Genomic DNA, 19888 nt, shown 5'->3' on the forward strand with positions numbered 1-19888 from the left:
ATGAACACCATATTACACCAGGACTTCAGAGATAAGTAAAGATTTAGCATATTGTGGTAAAATGAATGCAATGAAATGAGATCTTTATGTAAGGTATGAACAGGGCCTTTATGAGTGAAGTGAAATGTGTTAGAGCTCATGCACTGACTTCTAATCACCTATATCAAGGGATTTAAAATGTTTTATAAGGGGCACAGCAACAAAACCACAGAGCAGTACAAGCACACAAACATACCCATTTGTCCAGATCAAGAGGCTTGCATAGTGGATAAAAAATGAAAAGCAGAAAAAGTATATTATTTTCAATTTGCACTACTTTCTATACTGTCTTCCCACCCCACTATTCCAGTGGCCAACGGTAACTTTGCTGATACAGTGATTTAAAACAAAGCAGATATTACAATAGATCAAATTAACATAAATCGGGTGAAGTATAATACCTGATGGCCAAAAATAGTGTTTATGGTAATACAATGGCCATAAGGTAATTTAGAATGTTGGACCATTAATCACTGGAAACGAGGGCAACTTATTCCCCGTTAACTACTACAAGTGAGGAAGCCACAGTATTGGTGCAAAACAAGTTTTGATTTCTAACCGCTTTCTGAAATATTTTTATTAAATGTCGTTTGCTATAAAGAATGAGAAGATGACGACATGTACTGTAGTTACCAAAACACAGACTTTTACTGTGACTTCTCCAATCAGAACTTGGGCAGCATAAAACCTGTGGTTTCAGATAAAGTCAACTTGTCATTTAAAGACTGTCACAACGTAGCCCTGCTGGTATGATATACAGTTACTTGGCAGACATCCGAATACACAGCAGGTGTTTTGCTGTGAAATAAAACAAACCACTTGTACATACACCTAGGTTACTCATGTGACCTGAGCCTTTCAAGCATTTTTGTATATATTTTTAGCTTATGTGCATGCCATAACTCAAAACTGTACCCTATACCAATATCAGGCATTTTTGTGCACACTGTGTAATTCCCATGAGATCTGTCACTGTGTTAAATGTAAACACTGATGGGGAATGGTAACAGAGCAGTAATGTTACTGGTCTACTAATCCGGATGCCTGGATTAAATCCCACCATGGCAGCAGCAGGAATTTAAATTCAATTAATTAATAAATCTGGGATAAAATGCTGGTCTTGTTAATAATGATCATGAAACTACCAGGTTATTGTAAAAACCCATCTGGTTCACTAATGCCCTTCAGGGGAGGTAATCAGCCGTCCTTACATGGTCTGGCCTCTATGTGACTCCAGACCCACATAATGTGGTTGACTCTTAACTGTCCTCTGGCAAGATACTCATTTGTAGGAAGTTCACCAACACCAAGGGCAATTAGGGATGGGCAATACATGGTGGCCTTGCCAGTTACACTCACAACCCAAGAAAGAATTAAATAAAATCTATTTGGTTCAAAGTTGAGTTCCGATTTGCTGATGGAAGAGCAAGACATTGGGCGGAATCATCCTAGATTTGCATAAAGTGCGGAAGCGGGCTGGAAAAAAAGTCGTTTTACCAGCTGGACACAATGGCGGGTTTTTGCGCCATATGGTCCTATTCCAGCCTCATTAAGTATGCAGCCACAAGAAATGTGCCATCTTGCTGGTGGGTGATCTCCGATTTGCTTGCCATGCCGTTACCTCGCTTTCTCATGCAGGGCATCACATTTAAACTGCAGCCGTGCACACACTTCTCAATGCTTGCAGCCCAGGACTGCTCCGGTGAAGACATGGCCCCAAAAGCCAAGAAGAGTGCAGCTCCCTGATTCAGTGATGCATCCCTGGGACGCCTTCTGGACACTGTGGAGGCCCACTGCCCCCCCACTCTGGCTGCAGGAGGCCCATCAGCCTCCCCACTCTAGCTGGGGAGGCACTGGCAGTGGTGGTCAGTGCCAATACTGCACACAAGAGGTCGGTCATCCAGTGCAGAAAACGGATGAATGATCTCATCCATGCCACCAGGGTAAGGCAACCATCTTATCACTCTAAACTCTCACACTCATAAGGCCATCACACACTCACTGGCATCTCACTCACAGCCAGCTCAAGGGTTTACGGTTGGTCTGGTAGGCAGAAACCTGCCTGTGGGGCCCCCCCTAAAAGTGATGTGGTGCTGCCCGCGAAGCCTGGTGCTGATGACCGCGAGTGCTGCCTGAAGCAAGGCAAACAAACCTCAAAGTCTCAAGTGAAGTCGCCAGGTGCACGTCGCTTAGGTACCGCTGGGAAACACGTCAGCATGCCCAGATGGTCCACCATGGGGGGGAGATGATTCCGGTGAGCAGGGCTTATAATTAGATACAAATGTAAATGGGAAATGTGGCCCGCTATTGACATATGGAGCGGACAATCACAACTGGTATCACGATGGCGTAAAACCAATTTTTGGCCTTCTCACCATATTGTTCCCCCCACCACCCGTCATGACGCCCAATGCCAATGGGGCTGGAAAATTCCAGCCATTGTCTGAAAGCCACAACTGAAATGGAGCCAATACAATAAAAATAAAATGAATCCAACTTTGCTTCGAGACTCAGAAAGGCAGCACAGCAGCTACAGCCAGAATTTTCCGTGCCCACCAGCATCGGGTGTGTTCGCTGGTGTGAGCAGACAATATGGCGTGATCGGTTTCACAACTGTATGAAACCAGTTTGCAATCGTCCGCTCGGCCTGCTCTCCACCATCGGATGTCGAATACCTCATTGCAATACAGCAGCATGTCATTATTAGCATTATTAGGCCTTCCCGCTGGAATCGTTCCCCTCCCACCCCCTCACTACTCCCCGCTAGATCGTCTACCCACATCGGCGGGAAAGCACGGCGATGTGTTTCACAACAGCACATAAGCGATGTGCACCTGGTGGGCTGCACTGCGCTTTGGACTTCAAGGTTTGTTTGTCTTCCTTGCTTCAGTCAGCACTCGCAGTCATCAACGCCAGGCTTCGCATATAGTACATCATCACTTTTAGGGGGGCTCACGGCAGGTCCCTACCTACCAGATCAGCCATATTTGGCTGGCTTTTCAATGGCTGCAGGGCTAGGTCTTGCTTGGCGATGGGGGAGAAGTGGCCTCAGGCAAGAGAAGAGCTGCAGGATGAGGGCTGTACTGGGGAAAGGGGTACTCCAGGGTGTGTGTGGAGGCACATGTTGATCTGTGCAAGTGGCCTCAAGATGGTCAGGGCTGAGGAGGCAGTCTCCAGAGGAGATGAGGCCAGATGGATATGAGAGGGTGTGTGTGTGGCAACAGGTGGTGACGTCCCTTGAGCTGGCAGTGATTGAGATGCCAGTGAATGTGTGATGGGCTTGAGTGTGAGAGTTTAGAACGATGAGATGGTTGCCATACCCTGGTTGCATGGATGGGATCATTCATCCTCTATCTGCAATGATGGCCAACCTCTTCTGTGCAGCATTGGCACTGACAACCACAGCCATCGCCTCCCAAGCTTTGTTGGACACGCCATTGCCCACCCTTTGGCCACAGCAGGGTTAAAGGACATCGCGGCAAGCCTCCATAGCATTCAAAAGGTGTCAGTAAACCTTGGGGCTGCAGTCTTTTTGCCTTTCGTGGACATCTTCCCTGTTGTAGTCATAGCCTGGAAGCACTGAGATGTGTGCACACAGCTGGACTTTAAATATGGCACCCGACGTGATGAAGTGACGAGGTGATGGCATGGCGAGCAAATGAAAGCCCTCCCGCCATTGAAACCGCGTATTTCCCAGCAATGCACAACTAATATGGCAGGCTTGGGACGATACGGCGTGAAAGCCCGCCTTTTTACCCGTCCGCTACCGCACTTAAGTGCAAATCTGGGACGATTCCACCCTACATTACCTATGAAAATTGAGACATCGAAGTGTGTTCTGTGATGTAAGAAACATTTTATTTATTCAATCGCAGCTGTTAGAAATTATTACCAGTTAAATTATTTCACTGGCACATCAATGTGAATTTCTTTCCTCTGTCATGGGATGTGGGTGTCACTGGCAAGGCCAGCATCTGTTGCCCATCCCTAATTGTTCTTCAATTAAGTGGCTTGCTGGGCCATATCAGAAGGCAGTTCAGAGTCAACCACATTGCTGCAGATCTGGAGTCACATGTAGGCTACACCAGCTAAGAATAACAGATTTTCTTCCCTAAAGGACATTAGTGAACCAGATGTATTTTCACAACAATTGATGATCATTGTCATGGTCACTGAGACCAGCTTCATATTCCAGAGTTATTAATTGAACTTAAATTCCACCAGCTGCCATGGTGGGATTTGAAACCATGTCCCCAGAGGCTTGGGCCTCTAGATTGCTAGTCTAGTGACATTACCACTACACCACGAGCATCCCAATTAGCATAGAATAGCATTGAACCTACACATAACTGGACACAATCAAACTTTCCATGAAACCACATAATGAAAATTAAAGGGTTAACAAGCAGTGTCTCAACATATAAGCATGAATTAATGATTGTGATGTATTCAACGTGCTCAATGAAAAACTCTTTGAAAAGCTTGAATGTAATTCAAGTTTCTATCCAGAAAAATATAAATCTTAAAAAAAAAATCAGCTAACAGTAATAACCTGAAATACACCGAGCATGTATCATTAATTATCAATTAAAAGACAAATTCAGTAGCGTCATCTAGGCCGAATAATTTCAAACTTTGTAATGTACAACTGTATACATTAACTACAAAGGCAAATTTCTTACCTGCAAAGGATCTTCTTCACACCAGAGGAATATAGCTTAGTTTGTAAGCTAGCATATACAGAGCACACATAAAAATGCTGTCATGATATTGGAGACACGCAATACAGTTGGACAAAGTTTCCCATAAAGAAAGTCTAGGACTTATGCAATTGAACAAGTTCATTTTGATCCAAGGCTCTACTGAAGCTAACCAGCCATTTAATAATCTCCCCTTCTTTTCAAAACAATGCACTTGCAAAGCCTGTAGGACAGATAAGATGTGGCTCTAGAATGTAGTGGATGAATTTCATACACAGAATCTACATATGATTCACTACAGCAGCAACACATCTTTATATAGCACCTTTATAGGACACTGATAATTATACTGGGAGGTTAACAAACTGGATGTCCAGTAACCTTTTGGCAACATTTAGTCTGTTAATAATGTACAAGAGGAGCAAAGGTAAAAGCATGGACTATCCTTGTTGAAACCTTGTGAGCACACAAGGGGCGGAATTATCGCAGAATTGCACTAAGTGCAGTAGCAGGGATGAAAAACAAAGTTTTACCCACCGGCTGCAATGGTGGATTTTCGCGGTGTATCATCTGCTTATTGGCGCGTCCGGCCTCATTAATAATGTTTTCACAGGAAACATGCCAGTTCGCTGGCAGGTGGGCTCAGAGTTGCCCACCACGCCATGACCTCAATGCTTCCTCGCTCTGGCTGCCATATTTAAGTCGCACAGGAGGGCAGCCTACTTCATGTCTACAGACCAGGACTGCTCCAGGCGACAAATGGCCCTGAAAGCAAAGGTGATGGCAGCCTTAAAATTTAATAACGCCTCTCCAGGGCGCCTGCTGGATGCAATGGAAGGCAGCTGTGGGCTGCTCTACCCCGGCTTTCGTCGCAGGGCGTCCACCAGAGTCACCAATTCAGCCTGGGAGGCGATGGCAGTGGCAGTCAGCACCAACGGAGCACAGAGGTGGTCAGCCATCCAGTGCTGGAAGATGATGAATGATCTCATTCATTCCACCAGGGTAAGTCAACCACCTCATCACTCTCAACACACACTCCCAAACCTATCACACATGCACCGGATCTCACACCTCAAGGGACAACACCACTAACTCTCTCACACACACCCTCACATCTCCATCAGGCTCATATCCCCTGGAGCTCGCATCCTCATCCCGTTCATGGCTCCACTCAACACACAAACATTCCACGCATCCTTATCTACCATGGCATGCGTCCTGCTCATAGTCTCTGCATCTGTTTTCATGCAGGAGAAGCTGGCTCACAACAGGAGGGAGAGGTCCCAGGCCACGGGTGGAGTAGCCCACATTAGGCCCCTCACTCACTTTGAGAAGTGTGCTATCGTGCTGACCGGTGAGGACATGGACCATGCCTGCAACGACTGGCAGCGGACACCCATGTGAGCATCCTGCACCACACCATCCCTCTCTTAATGCAACTGTGGTTGTGCTCTCTCTCCCCTGTTTTTGACTGTTGCCATGCACTAATCATCTCAACTTTGGTCAAAAGGGAGCTCTGCCGAGCGACCAACACTCTCAGCCAGCCAGTCCCTGAGGTCCATCCAGGTCCTCACACCCAGCCAAGAGGACACCTCCCCCATTCAAGAGCTGAAATTAAGCAGCCTGGAGACCTGTTACAATGCTACTCACACCCTCCACCAACACAGAGACACACACCTCAGTGGGACCTAGATCGACAGCAGGCTCAGGTTGACAACCTGGTGGTCACCGCATGGACACGTGTCCGCAGCAGGAGGAAGCAGATTCAGCCAAGCTCCCTGGCACTCAGAGGACTGCTGGGGAAGAGGCATCTGTGAGGTCCGAGTCAGATGACGAGTCTCTGGATTCAGCCCTCCAACTCATCATGGAATGTTAGCAGAAGTCGGGGAACATCATACAGAGCTGTTGGAAGCCTTCAACAGAGTGGCACGTGAGTTGGAGGAGTGCGTCTGCCTGCTCTCTGATGAAGTGGTGCCCACATGTGCACATATGGAGATCTCCATGGGAAGGATGGCAGATGCCATGGAGACCCTGGTCCAGCAGATCACGGAGATGCGCGCAGACCTGCACTCCATTGCAGTAGCTATGGGTGAATTCCTACAGAGGCAATTGAGGGGGAAATGGCGCATCTCAACGTCTCTCCAGGTGCTCCTTCCCCTCAGGGAGTCAGGCTGGGGCCCTCGGGCACCCGAAGGGAGGAGGACCGGCAGCTGGTCACCCCTGGGTCATCCACTCAGGAATCTCAGAGGCTGTCCACTCGCTCCGAGTCCCCTTTGCCTGTGACTCCCTCAACATCGTCTTCTGTCACTGCAGAAGGAGCAGCTGGCCCACAGGATGACAGCCAAAGCAAGCCAGGACCCTCAAGGCCACAGCTCTCCAGAGGATGCACGCCAAATTCATCAGAGGCAACCATTGCACAGGCTGTTTCTACCTGTGCTGTGCATGTTAATGCAGCACCTAGATCAAATGATAGGCCTAGAAAAGTTAAGAAATTCTAATCATGAGTGGTTGCAAGTGTGAACACATTTTGTCACTTTATAATCTGAAAATATATTCACTTTCACTGAATAATGTGTAATGATGTCTTTCAGCTTCATTTACAGGTTTTGTGGGGGTTCCCCTGCACCACCCCCCCCCCCCAACTATCAGTTCAGCTGCACATAGCCGGATTACGAGTGATTCAAGAGGGAGAAGTATATGTGGCAGGGCCTTTTGGAGCCTCATGCAAATATTCTCCCACTCACATGGAGCCTTCATCCATCATTCTCATCTCACTGTCCTGAACATTTTCGATGTTGCCAGCTGGGATCCCCTTTCAGTTGTCTATCTGGGCTGACCTGCATCTCCGCCCACCCACTCATTACCCTCCCATGCAGCACCTGTGCCCGTCCAACACGAGACTCCGCTCATTTTCGATTTCGTAAAGATGGTAACGGTCAAATTCCTCATGAGCTCTCCCATCCTTTCCCCTCCAGCAGTCACCCATGTGCTTTCTCCCATAACCACTGACCACGCCCCCCAGCATAACCTTCGACTTCCTCACCGTAAACTGACAGCCCAAACCCTTGTCATTCCAGGATATCCGGTGAACGTGCACATTCCCTACCTTCCTGAAAATTCCACCCCCTCCATATTGACCTCCCCAACCTCCTCCTTCCCACTTACCATGTCCATGTTTAACCTCTGCATCCCCACCAATCACCCTCATCGCCCCTTCTGCCGATACTGTCGCACCTCACTCTCCCACCCTACCAGCCCCCTGTTACTCTAACCAACCCATCCTGCCACGCCCACCCTGGGTTCACTCTCCAACAGGCAGTCATTGACTCCACAGACCCCTCCCTTGCACGTTCACCTGGACATTCCACCCTGCCCCCTCCCCCCCAGTACACCCTCCTCTCCCACTCATGCCTAGTCCTTCCTTTCCCCCCACCCCCACATCCTCCGAGAGCTGCTTCGCGGATGAGGATCCACCCACCATGCGATGCATGTGTTCTTCCAGGGTCCGGTAGCTGTAGGCCTCCAGCATGTTCTTCTCCTTGAGTGTCGTGAACTGATCAAGGCCCCAAAGATAAGTCCCGACTTCTGAACGTCACGTTTATCCAGAGGTGTTCTAATGGTAAATCGGGTGCGGGTGGAACGATTCTGGTTGGGCCTTACTTTGCATCCAATTAGCGGGATGCAAATCTGGTTCATGCCGGCCTCCAGTGGGATTCACGATCCGCCATAGCGGACACCATCGCCGCCATAGCGGACACCATCGCCGCCATAGCGGACACCATCGGATGATCCCATTGTGATTTCATGCCAGCGTGAAACTGATTTCTGCTCCTCCCACCGAATTCAACAGAAGTGGAAAATTCCAGCCTAGGGGTTGAACTTTGAAGAGCAGTTCTAGCACTGCAATGGGTGATCTTTAAGAAGGAGATGCTTCATGTATAAGCTAGATACATTCTTCCAACAAGGGCGGAAGATAAGGGAACCAAATCTAGAGCTCCTTAGGTGACAAGGGAGATAGAATAAAAAAAAGAGGGGCAGTATGTCGCATATTAGATGAATTCTACAGGCAAGAAGCAGGTCAAAGACATAGGTTAAGAGAGAAAGTGAAGAGGAAAGTAAGACTGGCAAAGAGAGAATATGGGAATAGAATGGCATCCAACATAAAAAGGAAAACCAAAATCTTGTACTGCATGTGAATAGTAAGCAGGTAGTAGGAAGTGGAATAGGTCCTATTAGGGACAAAGGGGGTGAAATATGCTTAAAATTCTTTCGAGTTATCAACAGTCACAGATTGCAACTTCTTCGAGTACAATCACAGTTCTTGGTTTCCGGGAGTGGGACATGAACCCACAACCCTCTGATTCAAAGGCGAGGGTGCTATGAACTGAGCCACAGCCGACAAGGCGCAGAGCAAGGCTAGAGTAATTAACGAGTACTTTGTATCTGTGTTCATTAAGGACGAGGAAGTTGACCAAATTTTGGTAGAAGCAGAGATGTTAGAGGTAATAAATGGGGTGGAAATTGAGAGGTATGGGGTACTGGAAAAGTTGGCTATGCTTAAAATGGTTAAGACGTCTGGTCCAGATGGCTTGTATCCCAGGTTGCCAAAGGAAATGGGGGTGGAGATAGCAGAATGGCTTGCCATAATCTTGCAACCTTCCCTAGATAGCAGAGCCGGTGGGCGGTGCCAGAAGAGTGGAGAGTAGCAAATATAACGCCCTTATTCAAGAAAAGGTGTAAGGACAGTCCTAGCAACTACAGTACACTTTCACACCAGTGGTGGGTAAAGTTTTACAAACAAAATCAGGGACAAAAAAAAATCAAAAGACACTTGGAGTGGTTTGACTTATTGAAGAGAGCCAGTATGGATTTGTAAAAGGCACCAATTAACTAAACTAATCGATTTTCTTGACGAAATAACAGAATGGAATGCAATGGAAGTTGTCTATATGGATCTTAAAGTTTATGTCCAAGTACTACATAAAAGGTTGGTTAACAAAACTGTGGCTCATAGTATAGGAGGGTCAGTGTCAGCTTAGATTAAAAATTGGCTTAAGGGCAGAAAACAGCGAGTTTCGGCAAATGGTTATTTTTCGGACTGGTGATCCTTAAGGGTCAGTGCTAGGACCATTGTTTTTTTATATATAAAAATGGCTCTGATGTTGGAATACAGAGTAAGATTTCAAAATTTGCTGATGATACCAAACTTGAAGAGTGACAGTGATAAACTAGCAGAATGGGCAGACAAGCGGCTGATGGAATTTAATACTAAGAGAAGTGTGAGGCAGTGCATTTTGGCAGAAGAGATATGGAGAAGAAACATAGACTTGATGGAACATTTCTAGAGTGTAGAAGGACAGAGAGACCTGAGAGTGCATGCGCATAGATCCTTGACGGTGGCTGGACATATTGGGAGTGATTAGCAAAGCATGTGAGATATTGGGATTCATAAATAGAGGTACTGAGTACAACAGCAGGCTAGAAGTCTGACACAAACAGCAAAGAACATTTAGCTTGATAAAAACTAGCTACCATGACGCAGCAATAGGAGGTATATCCAGATCCACTCGTCCACGATATCATGATGCCTTTTTCATATGTGTGCTCAGCATATGGTTTCTCTACCACCTGTTAAACCAGACTATAATCCTACATTGTGTGGAGATTAGAGAGTAACAAAAATTGCCATTATTTCTTCTAGCCCTTTGAGGTGGCATTAGTAGTTTCAGATAAGAACACTACATAAAAATAGCTTATAATGAGAAAGTTATGAGTTAAGGAACCTTTGATGTGCTTCATTTATGGTTTCATCTGTAACAGGAAACCATGGACCTTGAAAGACTCATTGCATCATTAGCACTAGCACATTATAGAAGATACGAGAGTTAAATTTATTATTTTAATGAACTGGCATACTGGAAGCACTCACTCGTGACATCAGCATTGATTAAACAAATATATTAAATATCTTCTCCAGCCCACCACCACCCCCCCACTCCAACCCAGTTTCTACTAAATACATGGAGGACCAGTTACTGTTGAATATTTCACATGCATTTCACCAACCTCAAAATAGTCCTCGCCCATAGCTCACTCTCCCATATATTTCCTGGTAATTTGCCTTTTCCAGTATACATTTTTTTCTGTTATACACGTGGAGTTCATAATGTTAGAATTGGAATTTAATTGAAGGTTAGTAATCAGCAGACACTAATCTGAATGTGTGTTACTAAGATAGCAAAGTAGCAATTCAATACATTTGATTTATCACCAAGATTTGTAACTTGGCTCAAGGATTCCCACCACACACCACCTCCCCATCCCTTCGCCCCCACCCTGCCAAATCCCCACCTGCCCATTGGGTGCTGGAATATAAGGCTGTTAGATTAACAAATAGTGAATTAATAAATTGTAGCTATAATAAACACTCAAACAAAATCTGCAAGTAACTACAGTAAATCTATTATTTCATCCTATTTGAACACATATACAGGTCAAAATATTTCAAAAATATTTCAACATTATAGGAAAATAATAGAATTAATAATAAAATGTTTCCAAGAAAATATGAACATTTTATTAGGTTGCAGGCATGCTCTTTCCACACACATTTTAAGTAAAGATGACCAGTGTTACATAAATGATGGACACATAAGACCCAAGGTGAATGTAGTCTTATACCCCCAACAGGCATAGAGATATAATCAAGTTGTTTTACTTCAGCAGGCTATGCATTTAGATATTTCTAAGCTTTACATCCAGGAAGACTGTTTAATAAGAATTTCATAATAAAGTATGAGATTTATTGCTAGATTGAACATCCAACATTAAATTTGAGTTAAATTTCACCAATTCTGAGACCACGTTGGCATCAGATATCCCATCTATCATTAATTCTATCAACAAATCCATTTATAAATACTTTATCTTTCCAACTAACTGAGCACACAGTATCAGTGGACATATATTATTGAAATACTGCCACTACACCAGAGAATTAATTTAAGGTAAAAGCCATAATTGGTATGGTAAGTAAATTATTAAACAGATTTATTTTATCTAAATAATACCTACTGAATGCAAGTTTTAACTGTTCATAAAACTCACAATCAATATTGTCAACTATAGAGCACCAAGCTTATGCACTTTATCTCTCAACTACAATTATGTAATTATCAAATTTTAATGTTCATTTTCATATTACTATAGATAATCTCATAACTAACTTCTATAATCTATAATAAACAAACTGTTTAATAACTTCAAGACAAATTTGGATTCAAAGCAAGATATTTTTCATACGTATTGGTTATCTAGTTAAAATATTTAACAATAAATGTATCATATCCCATTCAACAAGTTAGTCTGCAGACTTACCTCATTCCCCTTTTCAACAGTGTTAGCCAACATCTCCTGCAGGGCTCGCACAGAGAGCGACTGCTCCAACACAAAGCTGCAAATTGCAAGGTCTGGAGGAACATTCTGCAAATAGAAAGGAAATACAGGTTTATTGCTGTACTTTACACAGCTTAACGGAGAGATCCATTTCCATGTCCATCAAACTGCTTAAATCTATTTACCAATAGATTAGAGTTACAATATTAAAAATGCCATGAAAGAAACTGACAAGCTAAGTAATTTGATATCTAAAGGTCACTTGCTCTATAACTGCTTTTGTACTTTAGAAAATCATCCATAGTTCAATCTTCTCAAATTGGAATATGACCGGAATTGTGAGAAAATTATTTTTTGTCTGTATAGTTTTCTGACAACGCTTTTGACAGCATGCTCTAAAGAAAAGCTCTTGTAAGTATGGATCTTTCACTCCAGTCACTTGTATGAAATATGCAAAATGTAAGAGTAGTTTCAAAATATTTGAAACACACAATCTTCATTTCTTCACACATGGCAATCTAAATCCTGGATCACAGGCATACGATAGCAACAATAAACTTACTTAGAAACTCTTGACTATAGTTTTCAAAATGGATACAAGTTGCTTAGAAAATTAATGTTGGATGATCAGCTACATTAACAGGATTTATATATATGCAGATAAGGATGAAGCATTAATGCCAGTGCAATGCCAGTATTGATGGTATTAGATCAGCTGGATAAAAAAAATTGGCTTAATGACAGAAAGCAGCAAGTCGTGGTAAAGAGTTGTTTTTCAGACCGGGGGACAATGGTGTTCCCCAAGGGTCAGTGCTAGGACCACTGGTCTTTTTGCTATATATAAATCACTTAGATCTTGGGATACGGAGTAAAATTTAAAAATTTGCCAAAATGTAGCAAACAGATGACATGTATTGCTTGCAACAGGACACAGACAGGCTAGCAGAATGGGCAGTCAAGTGACTGGTGGAAGGTAATACAGAGAAGTTTGAGGTGATGCATTTTGGTAGAAGGGATAGGGAGAGGCAATATAGGCTTATTGGAACAATTCTAAAGAGTGTGCAGGAACAGAGGGACCTGGGAGTGCACGTGCATCGATCTTTGAAGGTGACAGGGCATATTGAGAGAGTGGTCAGCAAAGCATGTGGGACCTTGGGCTTCATAAATAAAGGCACTGAGTACAAGAGCAGGTATATTGTGCTGAACCTTTATAAAGCTATGGTTAAGCCACAACTAGAGTATTGCATCCAGTTCTGATCACCTGTCAAGATATGATAATGTTATTGGAAATTATTTTAAAATAAAGTTCTAGTGGGGTCTGTGTCTATGTGTGGGTCTGCGTGTGTCTTAATTGGATTAAAACCAGCTAGTCTGGGTGCTTTGATATATAGCAGTTTTGAGATGGTGATTAGGTGAATGTAAGGAAGGAAGAGGGTAAAGTGTAAATTTGCATTTGTTAAAAGAAACCATTCAAGGCTGCAGGTGAAATCTTACACTTAGCTAGAAGACGCCAAGCAATGTGTTTATTTTTTTTTCAGTTTACTAATAAAATTGGTGGGATGAACAGATGTTATTGTTAGAAGAGGTAAAGTTAAAAGCCTAGTAATATAATGGAAAATTTACATTCAAGAGAAAGATATGTATAAAGGAGAAAGGAGATTGTGTGTAAGGTTGAGGCATTTTAAGATCCAACAAGTGTGAGAAGTCTCCAGCCTGTGAGCCTCAGGCTGCTGTCTGCCAGGAGCCAGAGCTGAAAGAAACTCATTTTGAATGCGACTGTCCGGGTTGTGCTTTGCCAGGGTTTATTTTAAATCTATGAGATTTGCTGTGGCCTTAATGGGGGTGTAAATGAGAGTCAGATCAATTAGGGGATTTTGTAGCTATTATAGTAACAATTTTGTAGACATATGTATATGCTTACAATCTTCATATTAATAAATGTTTAATATAGTTTTATAAAAAAAAACCTCGAGACTCAGTGGTCTTATTACAACTGAATTCAAAGCCTGCATCTCAAAACATAAAAAATGCAAAAATAAGTTATGACAGTTGTTTCAAGTTTCCCTCTGGGATTTGAACAAATCAGCCTTTACCATTGGCTGTGTCATAATATCACCACATTTTAGGAAAGATGTGAAGGTCCTTGAGAAAGTGCAAAGGAGATTTACCAGAATGGTTCCAGGAATGGGAGATTTTAGGTTGAAAAGGCAGAGATTGTTCTCCTTGAAGCAAAGGAGATTGAGGGGAAATTTGATAGAGGTGTACAAGATTATGACAGGCTTAGATAAGGTAGAAAAGGAAAAGCTCTTCCCATTAGCTGAAGGTATAAAGAATAGGGGGCACAGATTTAAGATTTTGGGCAAGAGGTGCAGGGGATGTGAGGAAGAACTTATTTTATGCAGTGAGTGGCAATGACCTGAACTCACTGCCCACCAGGGTGGTGGAAGTGAAAACAATCCATGATTTCTAAAGGAAATTGGATGGGTACTTGAAGGTAAATTATCTTGCAGGGCTAAGGGGGTCAAGTGAGGGAGTGGGATTGACTAAGTTGCTCCACAGGGAGCCAGTATGGATTTGATGGGCCAAATGGCCCCCATCCATGCCATAAATGGCCATGACTATAAATCCAGCTGGCCAATACAGTTTTCAATTTATGATCTCTTATCTAAATGGCAGAAACTGTAACAGCAACAATAAGCATATATGAAGTAAATTATAGCATATAGCGTTCAAGTATGATGGGCAGGAGTTGCATGCTACGATAAACAGATTGTAACGGATCTTCTATGGCATAACTTCAATGGAATTAAAGGCTGATGTCTTCTCGCCACCTCAGCATATTACCAATGATGGGAACCTTAGCGGAGCAGCAGCCAACCACGGCAATTATGTGCCTAATAAAGGGCCACCTCCTGCTCCCACCAGCATTTTACTGGTGACACAAGGGGAGACTACCAGGTTAAACTTCCTAATTGACAGAGGTGGAGGCTGCACATCATCAGGCAGGCTGTCTCTAACCTACGCAGTCTGTTGCAACAGCATTCACTGTATGTTGAACCAAGAGCTATATGGTTTATCTGGGATTGTCAGTCACTACTGCCCATGACATTTTTATTCCTTCCAGTCTGCCACAGGGAACATATCGGTAGCAAGTAGGTCATCAGTACATTCTTTGTCAGAGTAAATCAGTACATTCATTTTGTAATAGGTGTGAACAGCCAAAATTAAAGTGTTCTGGAACCACCTTGCTGAAAAGTCAGAAAATTCCCTTCAGCCTTGCACCAAGGACCTCAAAAGCCATAATAAATCCCACATTCTCTAATTGGAAATCATTTTGATTCCCTCATTTTCCAAATCAACACATGGAACATTGTCGTTCAATAAAATGTTGTAAAATGCCTGCTCATTAAAAAAAGAGAAAAGGTAAATACGTTTAGCAATTTCTTGACCTTTGAGGCACTTCCAGTAATTAGTATTTTTTCTCTATCCCACTTAATAAACAGTTTTATAAGCTGACTGACTTAAACGTAAGTTAAGGAGACAGAGTCAACATGGTTTTATGAAAGGGAAATCATATTTCACAAGCATATTTGAGTTTTTGAGATGTAACTAGCAGGGTAGATGAAGGAGGATGTATATTCAGATTTTCAGAATTGGCATTCAATAATGTGCCACACAAAATCAGAGCTCATGGGATTAAGGGGATAATACATTAGCACAGACTGAGGTTGGTTAATGGAGAGAAAACAGTAGGAGTAAAAAGATCATTTTCATATTTTCATGATGGCATGATGTAAATAACTGCGGTAAACTTCAGTGTGTGGTTCTTAACCATTTACAATCTATGTCAATGAATTTGAGGGGTCTGAGTAATATATTCACATTTGCTGACAGTGCAAAGTTAGGTGGGAAAGTAAGCTGTGAGGAGGATGTAAAGAGATTGCAAAGGGATATAGACTGGTTAAGTGACTGTCTCTAAGAAGATGGTAAAAGGAGTATAATGCGCAGAAGTGTGAAATTATCCATTTTGGTAGGAAGAATGGAAAAGCAAAATATATTTTAAAAGACGAGTGGATAGTGAATGCAGAGCTGGGATTTTCCGGTCCCACCCGCTGTGGGACCAGAAATTCCCGCCCAAAGTCAACTGACCTTTGACTAGTCCGTCAAATTTTCCATCCCTCTTGCAACAATGTCCGCCACAGGCAGGCAAGACTGGAAAATCTCGGCCTAGGTACTTAAAGGGATTTGGAAATTCTTGTACATGAATCACAAGCCCCAAACTCTGCAATACCCTCTCAATCTTGCTTTCCTCCTTTAAAGACACTTTTTAAAATCTACCTCTTTGATCAAGGTTTTAACATCTCACCTAATATCTCCTTATATGGGCTCTGTGTCATTCTTTGTTTTATAAAATTCCTTGGGAGATTTCATTACATTAAAGGCACTATATAAATATAATTTTTTGTCATTGTTGAAAGTTAAAATGCAGATATAGCAAGCAGCTGGAAAGGCAAATGGTATATCAGCCTTTATTGCAAGAGGATTGCAGCACAAGAATAAAGGAAGAATAGCTGCAATTATACAGAGCTTTGGTGAGACAAAGCCTGGAGTAGATGTATGGTTTTAGTCTCCTGAAATAAGGATATACTTGCCTCAGTGGGGCTGCAATGAAGGTTCACTAGCTTGATTCTTGGAATAAAAGGTCTTTACATAAGGAGAGACTTAGGAAAACAGGTAAGGTGATCTCATGGAAACCTATAAAATTCTTGGAGGGCTAGTTGACAGGGTACAGCTGTAGAGGCTGTTTCCCCACACTGGAAAGTCTAGAACTAGGGGCATAGGACTGAATTTGAACCAAAAAAAAAACAGCCAGATTGGAGTTGGATGCCGGGGGTTTAAGTCTGAAAAATATGTTTCCCGACACAAACCTGTCTCCAATGCACCCATTTCAGGCTTTAAATGAAGCTGAAATAGGGCAGGCAGCCAAACCCCTCCAAAGAGGCAACTTGGAACTTCAAGTAAGATAATGAAGCAGCGAGCCTTATTTTCATTCAGGTTTAAAACTTTAATTGTGTCAGACAGATTTCCTGAGGGCAAGAGAACCTGGTAGCTTCATTGAGGCAAAGAACTGTTGGATTGAGGAAACGTGCCTGTACATTTCTCACCTGGATCCAGCCTGAGATGCCTGTGTGATTGTGCACCCTTCCTCACCAACCTGCCTCCACCTCCCCGCTGAGGCCTCTGTTCCACCATCCCGCATCACCTCCATGTCCCTGCTTCCCCCCCCACCAATACCCTCTAAGCTTCTGATACAACCTCCCCCACCACCACAAGATCGATAGACTGTCTGATCAACAACCTTCTCCCTCCTCTAATTGTCATGACTCACTGGGGATAGTGCGCTGTAATATCAAGCCCCAATGTTTCCCAAGCCGTGACAAATTGAGAAGTTTAACCAAACCACCAGATTGTCCCAATTCTACCCAATTGTTTAATTTAGGTTAATAGACTACGAGCTTGTAAACTTAATAAGTAAATAACTGTTTATTGAACAAATTGTCTTTAACCAGTGGCAAAAGAAAGAAATATGAACTGCTAACTTCGAACACTATAACTTAAAAGCTATCCCCTTCTTAAATCCACACACACAAACTTCTTGTTGATGACAAGAGGTGGTCTTCCAGAACTTTCAGTCTGTAGTTCACTGTGCTCAAACCGTGGTTTTCCCTTTTTCCTCTTTACAGGGGTTTTCAGAGAGAGTGCAGGTTATAGAAATATGAAGGAGAGAAAAAAACAGCTAGCTATTATTGTGGAATTACTAGAATCTTCCACATACAGGAAAAAGAGGTTTTAGGTCTTGTTCCTTTCAGGCTATGAGCTATTCTGCACACTGCTCTCACAAAACCCTGGTCATCTGGTCAGGAGCCTATTAAAATGCTGTTGTCAGGCAGCTCTCTTGGTCCAGGACTCCTTTCTGGCACCATCCTGTCTTTCATGGCACACTCTTGTTCCAGGGCTGCAACATTTTATATACCTCTCATCCTGTTCCAGTGAACATGTTCTTCAACTGCAGCCACTGTAATATTACCACAGTCCAACAGAAAATAAAAAGATATGTTTTTTACAACAGTCCAACAGAAATAAAAAGATATGTTCCTTACATAATCAATACCCCCCTCCCTTCTTCTCCCCTTTTTCCACCCGCTTTCCCTTCCTTCCTGGAGGACCCCACCAACCCATCCTGATTAACCCTCCATCCTTCTCCAGTCACACCCAAAGTTTTACTGATCTTTGTCTCAGGATAAGGAGCCTGCCATTTACAGCTGAGATGAGGATAAATTTCTTCGCTCAAAGGGTTGTGAAACTTTAGAATTCACTCCTGAGGGAGACTGAAGTTCAGTTGGAGAACATATTCAAGACTGAGATCAATAGATTTTTGGGCACAAAGGGAATTGAGGGAATTGAAAAAAATGGGGTGAGAAAGTGGGGTTGGTGTAGGAGTTCAGCCACGATCTTATTGCATGGCAAAGTCAACATGAGAGATTATCTGGCCTACCATGCTCCTATTTCCTATGTTCTTAAGCTCTTTAGAAGTACAAGGAGTTAAGTAGTCCACATCTACGAGTCCTTTGGGAAAACCGACATTATGCTAGTGGCTTTCTATAGATTGCTATGAATTTTCTTCTTTTGTTCCACTTTTCAGTAATGAGTGTCCCACATTCAGCCAGACAAATCTGAAAACTTAGTTCATTTTTATCTCTGGAAAATAACAATCCTAATTACAGGTGCTGCAGATACATAAATCTATAATTCAGCTCTCGTTCTACAAAGAAAGCTCTCATGACTGACTACTTGTTTTTAAGTTCCGATTAATAGAATTTAGATGAGAAAATACTATCCCAAAAGTAATTGCTTTAGAAGACCAATCTTTGGATAATTTGACCCATTTTAATGATTAAATATAAAAATAACACACATTCAATCTTCGTACGTCCTAGGATGCACTTAAGAAATAAAAACCTTCAGGAATAGCTTTATTAGTGGTATCAAAATGGCTACAAATGTTTAGGAACAAACTGGAATGGGATATAATATTCTTATTAATAGGAAATTCTTTATATTAGGTTTACTGTGCAGTTAAACCCAGTCTCAGCAATAATATCCCTATGAACTTAACACGTAACTAAATGAAAAGACACTCTTGTTTTTGAAATTACAACCCACACCCATTAATGGAGTGAACATGGAGTGGAACAATCCCCCATTCTGAAATTCATACATAAAGAATATAACCGAGGTATATGGATCGATGCTCATGTTTCAGACAGAGATAAAACAATCTCACAACCAGTCACCAACTCTGGGGGTGGGAATAAGGGGCACTTTACCGAAGGGGCCAGGGTGGGAGGCCTGAGCAGAAGGGCAGGGGATGGGTGCTGAAGAGACCTGAGGAGTGGGGGGGTGGAGGTGTGTTAGGGTTGTTGATGAGACCAAAGAAGCACCCACACCCCCCTGGACCCTCCCCTCCCACTTGGGTCTCCCCAGACCCCTCCATTCCCCTCCCCCTCAGGCCTGCCAGACACCTCCTGGGCCTATACTGGACCTGAGCCCCGTCCTCTGACTCAGGCCTAGGAGGGCCGTCACTGAACCCGAATTCCGAGAACCATCCGCCCCGAGTCAGGTCTGGCGGCCCAGATTCCGCTCTGACTCCACCACCCACCCCCCCACTTCCCCCATCCCCTTCCCAGACTCCT

General features: G+C 43.2%; 1 protein-coding gene across 1 annotated transcript in view; it reads right to left on the bottom strand.

Moving 5' to 3' along the window:
* The window catches only part of LOC144671280 (ryanodine receptor 1-like), a 473493-nt gene that overhangs the window by 408605 nt on the left and 45000 nt on the right, over nucleotides 1-19888 (bottom strand). Inside the window, exon 3 of the mRNA XM_078533089.1 lies at nucleotides 12117-12221. Within this exon, the coding sequence (XP_078389215.1) occupies nucleotides 12117-12221 (105 nt within the window). The remainder of the gene's footprint in view (nucleotides 1-12116; nucleotides 12222-19888) is intronic.

The sequence above is a fragment of the Cetorhinus maximus genome, chromosome 32 (genome assembly GCF_964194155.1).
Source record: "Cetorhinus maximus chromosome 32, sCetMax3.hap1.1, whole genome shotgun sequence".
Taxonomy (NCBI): domain Eukaryota; kingdom Metazoa; phylum Chordata; class Chondrichthyes; order Lamniformes; family Cetorhinidae; genus Cetorhinus; species Cetorhinus maximus.